The 15,446-nt window shown below is 40.1% G+C and overlaps 1 protein-coding gene across 1 annotated transcript in view; it reads right to left on the bottom strand.

Annotated features, from left to right (window-relative positions):
• Positions 1-15,446, bottom strand: part of LOC103278037 (serine-rich adhesin for platelets) — an 18,982-nt gene extending 3,536 nt beyond the window's left edge. The window contains exons 1-4 of the mRNA XM_008105645.3: positions 15,200-15,446; positions 13,156-13,225; positions 3,373-10,569; positions 2,468-2,544 (exon numbers count right to left, since the gene is read on the bottom strand). Of these exons, the coding sequence (XP_008103852.1) occupies positions 2,468-2,544; positions 3,373-10,477 (7,182 nt within the window). The 5' untranslated portion in view covers positions 10,478-10,569; positions 13,156-13,225; positions 15,200-15,446. The remainder of the gene's footprint in view (positions 1-2,467; positions 2,545-3,372; positions 10,570-13,155; positions 13,226-15,199) is intronic.

The raw sequence follows: 15,446 nt of genomic DNA, 5'->3' as shown, positions 1-15,446 counted from the left end.
ATATTTGAAGAGTACATGAATTTAAATTACAATCCTTGAAGAATAGACAGAAAATAAAGATTTTCTTTTTAATCAAACGGGAGAGAATTAAAAAGAATTAGAACAAAAGAAAAACAGAAGAGGAACAAGAGTTGAGCGGAAGTTCAAAAAACCCCTTTTTTTAAAAAAAAACTATTTTTTTCTTTTTTTCTTTCTTCTCCTTTTCTATTTTTCTTAACTTTTCTATTAAATATTGTTCCCCCTCTTTCGATGTATACGTTGTTTGAAAATTTTCAATTAAAAATTATTTCAACCCCCCTCCCCAAAAAACAAACAAACCTCATCCTACTTGGGAATAGTGAGAGAGGGTGAGCATTATGCCCACTCATGCCATGGGATTACCAGAATATCACAACTGGAGAAGAAGGGACCCATTGCATCAGAGACAGTATTGGGACAGTAGTGATTGGGAGCCAATGATAGATTTTCCTCATCAATGAAAATAGTTCTTCACTAACTATTGTAATTTAAAGCAATGACAGAAGAGAATTGTACTAATAAGTGCAAGTAAAGACGGTATTATTCTACTGTAATTGTGATTTACTAGCCTTGAGTGATAAAGTCCTTACTCCCATCTCTTGTCATTATATTTTCCCCACCAATTTGACCCCTCCTGTGCCAGACCATTTCCAACTTTGTTTTAGAGGCTCAGCATGATCTAAAGCTTGAAAATATTTTCTCCAAATTCCAAAAAATCAAACCTTGATTTGGCAATTTTATACAAGGGGCACCATTTTACTATGATATATATATATATATAATAGGACTTGAGCATCCACAGATTTTGGGATCCATTGGGGGTAAAGGCAGTGTCCTGGAACCAAACCCAGTGGATACCAAGGGCCCACTGTGATATTCTAAAGATGTGATCCAAGCCTAAAAACAAAATTATTTTATGTCTCATATACTCTTTATATACATAGCCTGAAGAAACTTTTTATAGAATATTTTCAATATCTTTTTGCATAAACACATTTTGTGTATATTGAATCATCAGAAAACAAAGGTGTTACTATTTTCAATTTCTGAATAAGGGATGCCCAACTTGTAGGTTTCTAACATAGCATTCAGAGCTGAGAAAAAGTTACCGTACTTAAAAAAATACAACTCTCCGTATCCCCCAGCTAGCATGGCCAATATCCTTGTTGACTGGAGAATTCTGAAAAGTTGTAGTCCAAATAAAAGTACATTGCCAGGCTCAGGCAATAGAAACTCAGATAAAGATGGCAATAACAACGCAGAAGAAGATGATGAAGAAAAAACAGACTTAGGACCTTATCAGACAAGCAGAGGACAGGGAAAGCGGGGGACAGCGGAGGGAACCATCAGGCTCTGTTCCCTCCTATTAAAGTTCATGTTTTTCTTCCCACGTTGTTTCCCCATCTGTCCCCACTTCTTCTCTGCCTCCTCTTCCCTTCTTCAAAGAGGAGTCTGGTAAACACTTGATTCCTCTGGGCTCCATTTCTCTCCGCTACTGCAATAAAGCCCCTCGAAGTCTCACTAGAAGTAGCCCTGCGTCATGTGGAGAGTAGTGGGTAGAAGATGCTCCTTTCCCTGCATCTGATAAGGTCCTAAACCTGTTCAGATGTTTAGTCTCTGTTTGGTTTTTTTCTTCATCTTCCTCTGCATTGTTGTCACTGGAGTGGAGAAACATGTGGCGCTGCAGATGTTTTTGGGCTGTATCTGCCAACAATCCTAGCCAGTATAAGGGATGCTAAAAGTTGTAATCTGATAATATCTGTTTGTTCAAACATGCTTCTGTTATGCTGCATGTGATTAGGCTGCTGGTTGAAAAAAAATCATATGCTAACTTCCAAAATATTCAGTGTTCCACCCCACCTGCCTCAAAATTGCTCCTGCAGAGTCTCAGCAGTATGATGGTTAAGGATGCAGGGAAAGGACCTGAAGGGACTTTTATAAAATGCATCATGCAACTATTACATATATAATCTCCAAGTATTTGTGCTTCCAGACACAAGCACTCTTGCAACAATGGGTTAAACCCTTGTGCTGGCTGAACTGCTGACTTAATACTCTGAAAGTCGGCAGTTTGAATTCGTAAGATGGGGTGAGCTCCCGTCTGATAGTCCCAGCTTCCCATGCGGGGACATGAGAGAAGCCACATCCGACTTTCCCCTGGACAATGTCTCTGTAAATACCCGATTCTCTCACATCAGAAGCGACTTGTAGTATATTCTCAATTCTCTTCTGACACGATAAAAAAGCTCCCTCTAATTTCACCTCTACCCCTCCCATGATCATTTTTGCAATGTATGCTCTAGAGATATTGAGGAGATTTCCTTTCCTCCTGTCCTGTTAAGGTTGGCTTCAGTCCACATCTAGCAGGCACCATCTTTCTCCTTGTCCCTCTTCTCTTTTGGTTTTCAGCCCAATAACAGAAGCCAAAATGTCGAGACCATATTCTTACCATGCAAAGTCCTGCAACCAGGCTAAATGTCATCACGATGCCAGTAATCATAATTGACCAATATGATGGAGGGACCACTGCAAGGTGGGTTTAAAAAGAAGAAGAAAAGGGTGGTTTTTATCCAGGCACATTCAAATGTACAAGTCCCCACTTTTCATTTCATTGTGACAGTCTAAAAAAAGTTCTAGAACTTTTATAGGTATGATATGGCCCAGACAGGAGAAATTTGAGTCTGGCCAGTGTGGCCACATCAGCTTTTAGCCAGGAGAGGGCAGTCTCCACAGGTCAATAAATACACACACACACCAAAGAAATGTTAATTTTCCCTTGCAATTTGTTTAAAGATGGAATTGTACTCCTTTGAAGCTTCTGAGAGTGATTCCATTTCTAAACAAGAAGTACCGGAAGCACAGGATTCATTTCAGGGGGTGGGGTTTTTGCCACCAAAGCCCTCCAGATGTTGCTCAACACCCTCCCACATTTCACAAATGAAAACAGGATACACATGTCCAAGCAGTATCAGAACACGGTCAAGATGGCAAACCTTATTAATGAAGAAGAACATACAAGCTAGGAGAGGCTGCAGAAGTTGTCTTTTGCCTGAGTCCACAGAGCAAGACATGATTCTGCCACTCCTTTCCACCCCCGACTCCACTGAATTAATTCAGTGGAAAATACATCTGCACTAAGAACTCAGGTTGTAGCCTTAAGTTAATATGTGACTTGAAGGCACACACACACATTGTTAAATATTTGGGGATCAGTAAACTCCATACTACTGTAAACCACCCCTAAAAAACCAATCTCGAATTCTATTTTATCTTCTCAGTCTCTCTTCCACCCCGCCACCCCCCAAATAACCACTCTGAGGGAGCCCATATATATAAAATCAAAGTTTAGCTTGCCTGGTCTGATGGTGCCATTTTCCTCTTGGGATGCTGAAGAAATCCCTCTGGGGCTGGCCATGTGAGATCTTTTAGAGGTTGTAGCAATGAGAACATTCCCTTTAGGTGTCTTACCAAGGGTAGCAGAAGCCCCTAGAGAAGCAGGGGGAGAAATCTCACCAGGACTGATGGCAAAATGTGCTCCAGAAGTGACAGGGGGAAGGTTCTTGCTTGAGACTGTGGTTGACCGTTTTCTGCTAATGACCATGGTTGCCTCATCTAGGTCAACGGAGGTCTCCTTAGTGGTGTCTCCAGTGATATTATCGGGTTGGGCAAGATGTATTTCTCCTGGGGCATCAACATGTAATTCTTCAGGATCAGAAAAGGAGTGTTCAGGAGAATCCTTGGTGTTATTAATAATCTCTCGAAATGTGGCAGAGACATCCATCTCTCTGGGATTAATATCTTCTGGTTCTCTTGAAGTTGTGGATGACTCTGCAGAGCTGGGTCCAATAATTTTTCCAAATGTAACCATGTTTGTCTCTCCAGAGGCATCATCTCCAGATTCTCCAGAAGAAATAGCACTACTCTCTTCTGTTGGCATGTAGCTCTCGGTAATGACAGTATCAGTCTTTTCTGGTGTGGCAATAATTGTCTCTTCCAGAGTGAGGGTTGATACAACTTCAGTCTCCCAAGGAGCATTAGCCTTAGTCTCCTCAGGAGTAGCTTCTTTGAGTGTGGCGACGGGTTTCTCTCCACTATGGGCAATGAGATCTGCTCCTGTGGTATTACAGATTTCTCTAGTGGAGGTGTCACTGGTTTTTTGAAGGCCAATAGTGACAGCATCATCAGGAGAAATGACCCTGCTACCAGAGTCAACAGCAGCATCTTCAGAAACTGTGGGGAATGTATTTTCTGGTGCACATATGGCATTATCATGATTATTTAGACATTCAGATGTATTTTCATATATAGAAGAATTTGTAGTACCATCTTCTAATAAGATTGCCCCTTTAGGGACAGTGGGAGATCTGAGATTGTTTGTCTCACTATTGATGGTGATGATGTTTCCAGAATTATGCATATCATCAGGACTATTATCACTGGAGGTCATGGAAGTGACATTCTCAGAGGAAGAAATACTGTTAGCAGTGATGTCTACAGCTACAACTTTGTGGACAGAAGCATTTCTAGATGTCTCTATTTTTTCTGAGGAAACAACATCTTCATGAGTGGCAGTCTCAACAGAGATGACGGTAGACTTAGAAACAGAGTCTGATAAAGGTCCAACATCTGTAGATACAAGGGAGTCTACAGAACTTTTAATGGCTCCATAAAAAAAGTTATCTCTAGCGGTATTGATATTTCTAGCTGAAACAATTTCTTCTGGGGATGTTTTTACTTCTATTGAGGTATATTTCTCCAGGTTAATGTTAATATTAGATATAGGTGTCTCTTCAGTACCAACTTTGTCTGTTTTGATGCTGATGTCTACAGGAGTTGCAGCATTATCAGAGATATGAGTCTCCTCAAAGGGTATGGTTACTGGAGAAGTCTCAGCCTCACGAAGTCCAAATGCAGTCCCAACAGTAGAGATCCCTTTTGAGGTGTCTTCAGGAGAGGAGTCCAAGATTACACTGGAGGGAGAAGGGATTGTCTCTCTTGGGCAAGAGACAGTTCCAAGGACAGAGTCTGTTGTAGATATAGTACTCCTCTTCCTTGGATCTGATTTCACTAGAGATTTGGTCTTACTGTGGTAAGATGAAGTTTCACTAGCCCGTGTAATAGCAGCAGTAGAAGCAGCAACAGGGGTTAAGATAGGATCTTTACATTTAGTTGGCACAGAACTGGTACTGATAACATCTCTACAGGGAAGGTTCATTCCAGATTTGGTATATACTTGTCTTACAGATGTCTCTGCAAAGGAAAATGTTGCTCTAGAGCTCAAGCTCTCATTCTGTCTTCCCACATCTTCAAAAATGGCTATCATTGCAGTCACTTTCCCTCTGGAGGTTGGGATGCTATCTGAAACATAATTATAATCTCTAGGAGTAGAGGTAGGGTCTTTAGTATGGGTGGTAGTGGTGGTGCCCTTCATAGAATTTGCTAAATCAGATGTATCTGCTTTTCCTCTTTTAGGGAGAACTTTAGAGGTTTCCCTAGCAGCCACATGAGCCATTGGGACACATGTCTTTTTAGATGCTGATGTCTCTTTATGGGGTTTTGTATCACTAGGGGTAGAAGTGTCAGACTGAGTGTTGCTGATTATTTCAACAATTGGGGTGGAACTGTTTTTGATCACACTGGTGGTACCTCTAAAGCCAAGCACAGTTGTAGTGTGAGTGTCTCTAATGGTAGAGGGTATGTTGGCACCATCTAGAACATAGAGATCAATGGTGTTATCTTTAGGGGTTGTGGCAGTAATATCTCCAGAAGTTACGGAAGTAGTGGATAGGCATTTGCTACCAGTGAGTTCAGTAGTATCATTTTCAGAAGACAAGATAATGGCTTCAGAAGTAGTTGAGAGATGCTCAGGGATACTTGTAAGAGCAGTTCCTTCTGATTCACCGGTGTTCATCCTTCCAGAAATAGTGGAATCTTCAGAGGTAATGTTAGTAATATCTTTAGATGGACCAGCATCTCCAATATCATCAGTTAAGACAGTTTCATCAGCAAATGGGTTGGGAGCTGGCATGGAATTCTCAAAGGCAATTCTTGTCTCAGCTATTCTAGCAGTTTCTCCCAATGTGGAAACAGTATCAAAGCTTGAAGTGAATGGGTGCCCATTGTGTTCATGTGGAGTGCTGCCCAGAGTGCTGAATGCCTCACTAGGAATGCAGCTGTCTGGGTGGTCATTGTTGTCTTCTGTGATCGGATTGACAGCATTTCCAGATATAAATGTTTCTCCCAAAGGCTCTGTCTCTTGAAGGGCAATGGCTGAAGTGTTTGTGTCTAGAGGAATAGGAACACCAGTATTTGCATCAATGGGGCTCATGCAGGGGACAATGATTTTGGTAACATTTTCAAGGCTTCTAGGAATGTTGGCATCATCAGTGATTCCACTGTTAGTGTTGTCAGCTTCAATAACATTGTTAATTATCATTTCTGCTTCAGAAGTTGGGATAGTGGTAACTGTTTCTCCAGAAGAAAAGGAGATCTTACCAGGGGCAACAGTAGAAGCCTCTGTTAATGGGATCTGATTCTGAATATTGAGGTCTACATAGGAAACTGTGGACTCATTCCCAGAAGACAAAATTTCTTCAGAACACATGGTAATCTCTGACACAGAAGTGCCATCATCAAATATAGGAACTGTACGATTAAGAGAGCTGGCTGTACCTGAAACTGCTGGTATATCTGTAGTCATCATAGAAAGGTCATTACTGAGAGTCCTCTTTGGGGCAATGTCACTTACAAGGTCAGTAGTATCTTCAAGGATCTCTGCAGAGGACATTAGTTCAGAAGTAAGGACTTCACTGTCAGGAACCATTTTAGTGTCTGCAAGGGTATCAGATGTGCTCTTTTCTGAAGAAATAATTTCTCCCACTTGAGAGGTATCATGAAGGATATAAGCAAGTTTGTTTTTAGAAACTGTTTCGGTATCTTCAGAAAAATCTTGGATGATCGTGGCAGCATTTTTAAGGTCAGTATTTGTAGAGGTGGTTTCCTTGACAGTGACAAGGGCAACAGCATCTTCCAAAAGTGTAGCAGTTGTGGCAAGTTCACCGGAGCTGGCCAACTCTCTGGATGTCTCCACAGAAGGTGGATTAATGGTTACATCTACAGTTGCATAAATGTCTCTGGTAACAGTGTCATCTTTGGCATCTTCTTCCTCAAGGTTGGTGGTTATCTTATTGTGCACAGAAGCAAATGTCTCTTTAAGATGTGCATCCTTGGAGGTATTGGTTGTATAACTGAAGTCAGAAGTTTGTTCTGTGCTGGCTTGAGCACTAGATTCACCCGAGAATGAAGATATATGATAGTCAAGGACTGTTGTGGTCTCACAATGTACGGAAGAATTTTCCTCTCCATACCACTTCTTCACTGAAGTATCAGGAGAGGTGCTAGCACTGTCAATTGTGTCAATTAATAATGAGTCATCTAGATTGGTAGTAGTGTTTCCTACAACATCATAAGTATTGAGTTCTCTTGAGAACAGAGAAATGCTAGGAGCAGACTCAGAGGTTGACATGAAGCCACCAGAAACAAGTAGTATAGTATCTGAAGTGGGATTGTTTTTATCATCAGTTGAGGCAACACTCAAATTTCTCTCCAGTGCTACATTGCAGGCTGAAGATGCACCAGAGTTGGAAGCCTCATCATTTTTATCTTTAGGAGTGTTGGTAGATTCAAGAGGGGGTTGACTTCGGGAAGAAATAGATATTGGAGGTGTGATATCAGCTGATGAGGATGGACTTGGAACTGGGGTTATTAATCCTTCTTGAGATACATTCCTCCCATGGTCAATGTCATCTTGAATTCTTGTAGTCAGATCAGAATCTGATGTCTCTTTTCCTAATGGTGGGCTCACATGGGAGATGCTGGGATATTCAGATGTCAATTTTTTGTCAATGGCAGTTATGGATGTGTCTCTATATGCAGACTCCATTGTGCTATTAGCTTCTTGGGCACTGGTCACAGAAGAATTGATGGAGGTATCTGTGATTTGGGAGCCTTTACATGTAGGTTTCATAGTGGCTGTTTCAGTATATATAGTGGTCTGATAAGGTTCAATGGGGACTTGGTTAGGTACAGTGTTGGAAACCTCTTCACTAGTAGAAGTGGTACCATTTGTACAGGTAACACTGACAGTATCTTCAGAGGATGGAACAGAATCTCGATATATAGAAGAGGTGACTTTAGTATTCTCAGAATCAGTACAGGATGCTATAATAAAATCATTCTCAATATGAATCATAGCAGTTTCTCTAGATGCCATAGACTCGACATCTCCAGAGGTTGTTGTGATAATACCTTGTTCTGAAGTTGTACTACTAATGCCATGAAAAACAGGAGCATCTCCTGTTGTCGCAGTAATGCTATGGTCTTCCAAAACTAAAACTATGTTTTTAGTGACAATCTCTCTGGAAGATTCAGTGATAGCAATAGTTGTAGGAATTGTATGAGTGACATCATTGGTAGCAGTGACTCCATGAGTGATGGTGTTATTTCCAAAAGTCATACTGTTATCGACAGTAATGGTTTCTGATGATTTTTCAGGTTCTGTTTTGGCACCATATCCGGAGGCATTCTGGGAGGGAGGAGTACTGCTAACATATCCAAGTATATCAAAAGTGGTGTTTTGGCATGATGCTTCCTCAGATGAAGTAATAATCATATCTTCATCAAAAAGAGAATGGTTGATATCTTTGCATATAGTTTCTTTGCCATCATCATAATCACCACAGCTATTGGTAGATGTTTTGTGTATATAGGGATTGTTTTTGCCCAAAGTGATGCTTACTACACTTTCAGAGACAGTGGTGGTTCCACAACTGGTGGTAACATTTCCAGCCATATTTATGCCCGTGTTTCCATGAATTGCTATAGTTTTAGCACACACAGAGATAGGATCAACAATGCTTTCTGTGGAAGAAGAAACAGTTGTGGTATCACTGAAGATCTCTTTTACAGTAGTATTAATAATATCTTTGGAAATGGCATTAGTCCCCTTTCTGAGGGAAAATGGTTGTTCAGTTTCATTGGTGCTTGCTGGATCAGTCACAATGTTGTCTTCTTTGATTGTGCTATTTGCAGAATCTAAAGTAGCAATGTATTCAGTGGTGTTAGTATATTCAAAGGAACTAATGGAACTAGGTGCAACAGTGGGATTTTCAGACTCAGTGATTGCTTTCTCTTCACAGATCTCAGTATTCCTAACATCATCAGAAGACAGCATGCTGGTACTTTCTCCAGAAAGACTGGAGTTGCTGAAGGCCTCTGTTATAAGAGTGGTGAGCATGTTTTCATCAGAAATGATGGAAAAGTTTCCAGAGTCTGTTGTGGCACTATAACTAGAGGTCCTGTTCTCAGAAACATCAACGTTGTCCTCTGGTGAAGCGTTACACATCTCTCTGGAGGCAATGACAATGCTGGGAGTACTGGTTGTGACTTCTTTAATTACGGCGTCTATTTTGTTTGTAGGACCCTCTATTGATTTTGGGTTTTCAACAGCAGTGTTGTTGCTGTCAGAGGAGGAGATAACAGTGGTTTCTGAGACAACAGATGGAGCATGTTGAAAGGTAGCTGAAAATGTTGGAGTAGTGGTTGAGGCATCCTCACCGAAAAGAACATCAGTCCTGTTGTCTGAAAATACACCAGTGGTTTCTGGGCCAGAGAGTGAAATTTCCTTCAAGGCATGATGGGAAATTTCAACAGGTCCTGAAACCGGGCTAGAACTGTTGCTGAATTCTTCAGGAAAATTTGTGGAAACACCTTCTTTTGTAGCATAAGTCATGGAGTCTAAGATTGCTTCAATACCATTGGTCTCTGTAAAGTCCACAACTTCTCCAGAAGTATTCCCACCAATAGGTATAGCTTCTTCAGAGTCAACACTATTGCAAAGATCTCCTTTGGTTATTATTGTCTTAGTGCTTATTTCATTAATGGCACTGACAGTGGTTTCATCAACAACCATGTTACCAGGGGTTTTATAGAAGGCATCTCCACTGGGAGCAATGGCTGTATTTCCAGGAACTGTAGTGGTCTCTTTGACTGTATTGTCACCCGAACTCATGCTGATAATGTATTCCTCACTGCACACATTTCCTGAAGCATTGTTATTGTCAAATGAGTCCAAGATGTCTTCCTGGGAATCTGAGACGGCATCTCCAGAAATTGACTTGCCAACCGCTTTTGAGGTACCAGCATGGCTATTTACAGAAGTAACATTGTCTTCATAGTCAACTTGGTCATCCACTTCTTCCCAAAAATCAATATTACTCTCAAGGGTAGGGCTAATGTAGATTGTCGGTATGATCTTTGTATTGGATTGGTACTTGGTGATCTCTCCAGACGTAAGGCTAAATGTGGCATCAGAGATAATAGTGTCTTCATCACTGTCAGCTGTGTTTTGAAAGCTACATGCGTGTGTTCCCTCTGTACCCATCTCATGCACGTCCTCCATCTGAATGGTGGCACTCTGTTGAATGCTGGCTATACCAATCTGAGGAACTTCCTCTGCTTTTACTAATCTTCAGTAATATTTTTCAAGAAACCCTGTGAAAGTAAAAAACAAAAAACAAACTGGCCCAATATTAAACATTATTTCCCCATTACCAGAGCAGACAATTCTTCAAATCTTTGTTAGCCTTGCCTGGGCCTAGACTACACTTCAGTTTACCCAGTACAGGTTGAATATCCCTTATCAGAAATACTTGGGACAAGAAGTGTTTGGGATTACAGATTTTGTTTACTTTGAAATATTTGTATATGCATGAAATGAGACATATTGGAGATGGAATCCAAATATAAACAGAAAATTCATTTATGTTTCATATACACCTTATACTATTAGCCTGAGAATAATTTTATTCACAATATTTTAAATAATTTTCCACATGCAACAAAGTTGGTGTACGTTGAACCGTGAGAAAGCAAAGGTTTCTATATCTTAACCATCTAAAATTTTGGATTTTGGAATTCTGGATAAGAGATGCTCAAGCTGCAATTTCATACCAAGGTACCCTCATGAAAAAAATCAGAAATTTGCCAGAAGGAAGGACATGTGCAAATCACAAATGCAATGGCCTTTCGTTTTCAAATGTGATACATTTTCCTTGTGCAGAAACTAAGATATAATTTGCATGTATTCACTTCAGTATACACATTTATGTATTTACAAAGCATATTTGTACACTTGTATAAAAATATGCACGTGTTTGTATGCATCTCCTCCAATTTGAAAAACATTGCAAACGTCTTGCTACAATCTTTCTTAATTCTCTTATTTACTGAATGTTTAGGCAATATTTACCTAATGTCCCTTCATTGTTCAGAAATCCAAAATGATATTTGTTATTCATTTCTGAAACAAACCAGAACCATGCACACACACACACAAAACCAAAACAAAGCACGGTATATCATTTATATTGCTGATATTACCAGAATATTGAGCATTTTTCTATTTTTGTTTCTTCACCAGCAGCATGAACTACAAACCAGAAGTTCTTCCCTTCTAGCCCTTTCTCCCCTTGTCTCTAGAAGTTCCCTGCTCTTTCTTCATAGAGAGCCCTATCAAACAACATAGTGCTTTATATCCCACTTTAACTACCATGGCAACATAAAGTAGAATTCTGGCATTTATAGTTTAGTCAAGTCTCAAGAGCTCTTTGGCTGAGAATACAGAATGGGGGACGCCTGGCTTGACAGCAGTGTGTGTGAAAAAGACCTAGGAGTCCTCGTGGAGAACAAGTTAAACATGAGCCAACAATGTGATGCAGCAGCTAAAAAAGCCAACGGGATTCTGGCCTGCATTAATAGGGGAATAGCGTCTAGATCCAGGGAAGTCATGCTCCCCCTCTATTCTGCCTTGGTCAGACCACACCTGGAATACTGCGTCCAATTCTGGGCACCACAGTTGAAGGGAGATGTTGACAAGCTGGAAAGCGTCCAGAGGAGGGCGACTAAAATGATTAAGGGTCTGGAGAACAAGCCCTATGAGGAGCGGCTTAAAGAGCTTGGCATGTTTAGCCTGCAGAAGAGAAGGCTGAGAGGAGACATGATAGCCATGTACAAATACGTGAAGGGAAGTCATAGGGAGGAGGGAGCAAGCTTGTTTTCTGCTGCCCTGCAGACTAGGACACGGAACAATGGCTTCAAACTACAGGAAAGGAGATTCCACCTGAACATCAGGAAGAACTTCCTCACTGTGAGGGCTGTTCGACAGTGGAACTCTCTCCCCCAGACTGTGGTGGAGGCTCCTTCTTTGGAGGCTTTTAAGCAGAGGCTGGATGGCCATCTGTCGGGGGTGCTCTGAATGCGATTTCCTGCTTCTTGGCAGGGGGTTGGACTGGATGGCCCATGAGGTCTCTTCCAACTCTACTATTCTATGATTCTATGAATTCTAATTGCATCTTCCTAAACTGGAAATCCCAGGATCCCATATGATGTCGTCATGGAAGTTCAAATGGAATATGCTTTTGTGATGTGATTTTATATGCTTTCATGGTCTTAACCTGGATTGTTTTAATATTAATATTGTTTAATAATGTTTTAATATTTGTATATTTTACGTTGTATTGAAATGCATTTAGTTACTGGACAGTGAAGCAACAGCTCCCCCTGTGGCCGGAATCGTGAAGCTGGAAAAAAATGTTAAATGCCTCTGTGTCTGTCTATATATGTTGTTTGTCTGTTGGCATTGAATGTTTGCCATATATGTGTTCATTGTAATCCGCCCTGAGACCCCTTTGGGGTGAGAAGGGCGGAATATAAATACTGCAAATAAATAAATAAATAAATAAATAAATAAATAAATAAATAAATAGTTGTGAGCTGCTTTGGGTCTCCACATGAAGAGAAAAAGCGGGATATAAATAAATATAATAATAATAATAACAATAAAAAATAAAGCACTTGGATGAACAATGACGGGACAAAAGGAGGAATTGTTATTGCTAATCAGTGATCAGAGATTATAGGAGGATCCTTCCTCTACTCATCTTCCCAACAAAAATATAGCAGATCAAGGAGGAAATTCCATTGCTACCTCTAATCACTGATTGGAAATAATAAAGTGATATCCCAATTCCATGCAAGCTGGGTAATGATCCTTTACGTCAGCGGACAAATTATGCTTACAAGTTCTCTTCCTGTTGTTGATAGGTTCCTGTTGCTTATGGATAAAGCTGGAGTTTCCATCAAAGCCGCCCTAAGGGGAACAAATACAGATCAACAGTAGCATAATATAGGCAACCCTTTAACTGGTAAGCAGTAATAATTGGATTCCAGGCCAATTCTACTCCAAACTTCAGAGGAATATTTTTTTGTGTGTGTGTCAGGAGCAACCGTAGTTGCTTCTGGAGTGAGAGAATTGGCCGTCTGCAAGGACGTTGCCCAGGGGACGCCCGGATGTTTTTGATGTTTTTACCATCCTTGTGGGAGGCTTCTCTCATGTCCCCGCATGGAGCTGGAGCTGATAGAGGGAGCTCATCCGCGCTCTCCCCGGGTGGGATTCGAACCTGGCAGCTTTCAGGTCAGCAACCCAACCTTCAAGTCACAAGGCTTTTATCCCCTTGGCCACCGGAGGCTCCACAGGAATGATCCAGGGTATTGAATCCTTTCCCTCCAAATAGGTTCAGCATCTTTGATAAATCGTTCAGCTCCCACAGACATGAGGTCATCAGATATCACTGTTTCCAAGATGTTATATCCAAGCGTTGAGCAGAGCAAGACTGCAATGGTCCTCTTGCCTCTGTGGTTCTCCGTCAACTGATATCCATTGATACTTCTGATCCTGGAGCTTGCATGCTATCACAATTAGTAGCTAGTAATTGCCTTTTCCTCTTTGAATCTGTCTAATCCTCCCAGCAAAATCCAAATAAGTTAACAAATCTTGCAATCATAAATTTCATAATTTAATTGTGTGCATAAGTAACTTAACAAGGATAAGAAAGAACAAGGTAAGACAGAAACCTTTGTCACTATATTTGTTCTGCCCCCACACTAGCTATTTATTTGGAAGGTATCTGTGATGCAGGGAACAACAATTTATTAAATAACAGATCTCAAACTTCCTCTCCTCCAGAGTTTTACTGCCAGTCTTTGTGAACAGAGTTAAAGTTCTTAAAGAACAACCACAGTTCTGACTGGATGTTACTTTAATATAGCTTCAATTGGATCTCAATATGTTATATTTCCGACATGGCTTTACTTTGTGTCTTTACTTTTATATAGGTCTGATGTAACTTATTATTATGTAACAATACTAAATTTCATTCAAAAATGGCAATCTATTTGAAATATGTACAGTCGAGTCTCACTTATCCAAGCTAAACGGGCTGGCGGAAGCTTGGATAAGCGAATATCTTGGATAATAAGGAGGGATTAAGGAAAAGCCTATTACACATCAAATTAGGTTATAATTTTACAAATTAAGCGCCAAAACATCATGTTATACAACAAATTTGACAGAAAAAGTAGTTCAATACACAGGAATGTTATGTTGTAATTGCTGTATTTATGAATTTAGCACCAAAATATCACGATGTATTGAAAACATTGACTACAAAAATGGCTTGGATAATCCAGAACCTTGGATAAGCGAGGCTTGGATAAGTGAGACTCTACTGTATATACTTTTGTAAAGTCAATGTGAGTTCTTCAGTGAGCAAAAGGAAAAAAGTGAAAGAAGGCATATGGAAATAGTAGGTATACGAAGAAAGCTGAAAAATAGCATTTTAATGATGAACATTTGAAATAATAAAGCAATAGATGGAGGCATAGATTGAAACTCTGAAAAATATTGTTGGTAGATATAAAAGGAAAGTGATGAGATAAGCATAGAATCACCACAGTAAAATATAGATCACAAAGCATATCCATTTTCCTCATAAAGGAAATAAATAACTGAGTCAGAACATCTGCATGAAACTATATTTTTACTGGTAGATATAAAATCAAGAACATCAGAGGCATGGGTGGACATGGAAAATTTTGATACAATAATTATCATAACCATACAATGTTTATATTTTTCAAATTATTTCAAATGTTATTTCTAACACTGTTTTATTATTCCAAAGTGAGATTAGTTTAACATTGCACAAATAAAAGCACAGCAATATAACTACAGTTAGAAGTCGTCACTATACCACAAACAGCATCTATAGAGACACATACTTACTTTTCATTTTCCAGGTGGCATTCAGTCTGAAGGCTGGCATGGGAACAGGACAGTCTTTGCATTGTGTCACCCAGATATCGCTGAGATCCAACCTTATTTTTCTTTAAATAGAAGCTGTTCATCAAAGGGATTTGAAACTAATTATCTCAGGCATCTTGAATTTTGTCTCAGTGACCCCTATCAAGTGTGGCATATGGCAGAGAACCACATAGAGTGGCAACATCACTGAATATTTTGGATCAAGAGT

Source organism: Anolis carolinensis, chromosome 2 (genome assembly GCF_035594765.1).
Source record: "Anolis carolinensis isolate JA03-04 chromosome 2, rAnoCar3.1.pri, whole genome shotgun sequence".
Lineage (NCBI taxonomy): Eukaryota > Metazoa > Chordata > Lepidosauria > Squamata > Dactyloidae > Anolis > Anolis carolinensis.
This window is presented reverse-complemented; position numbering and strand designations above follow the sequence as displayed.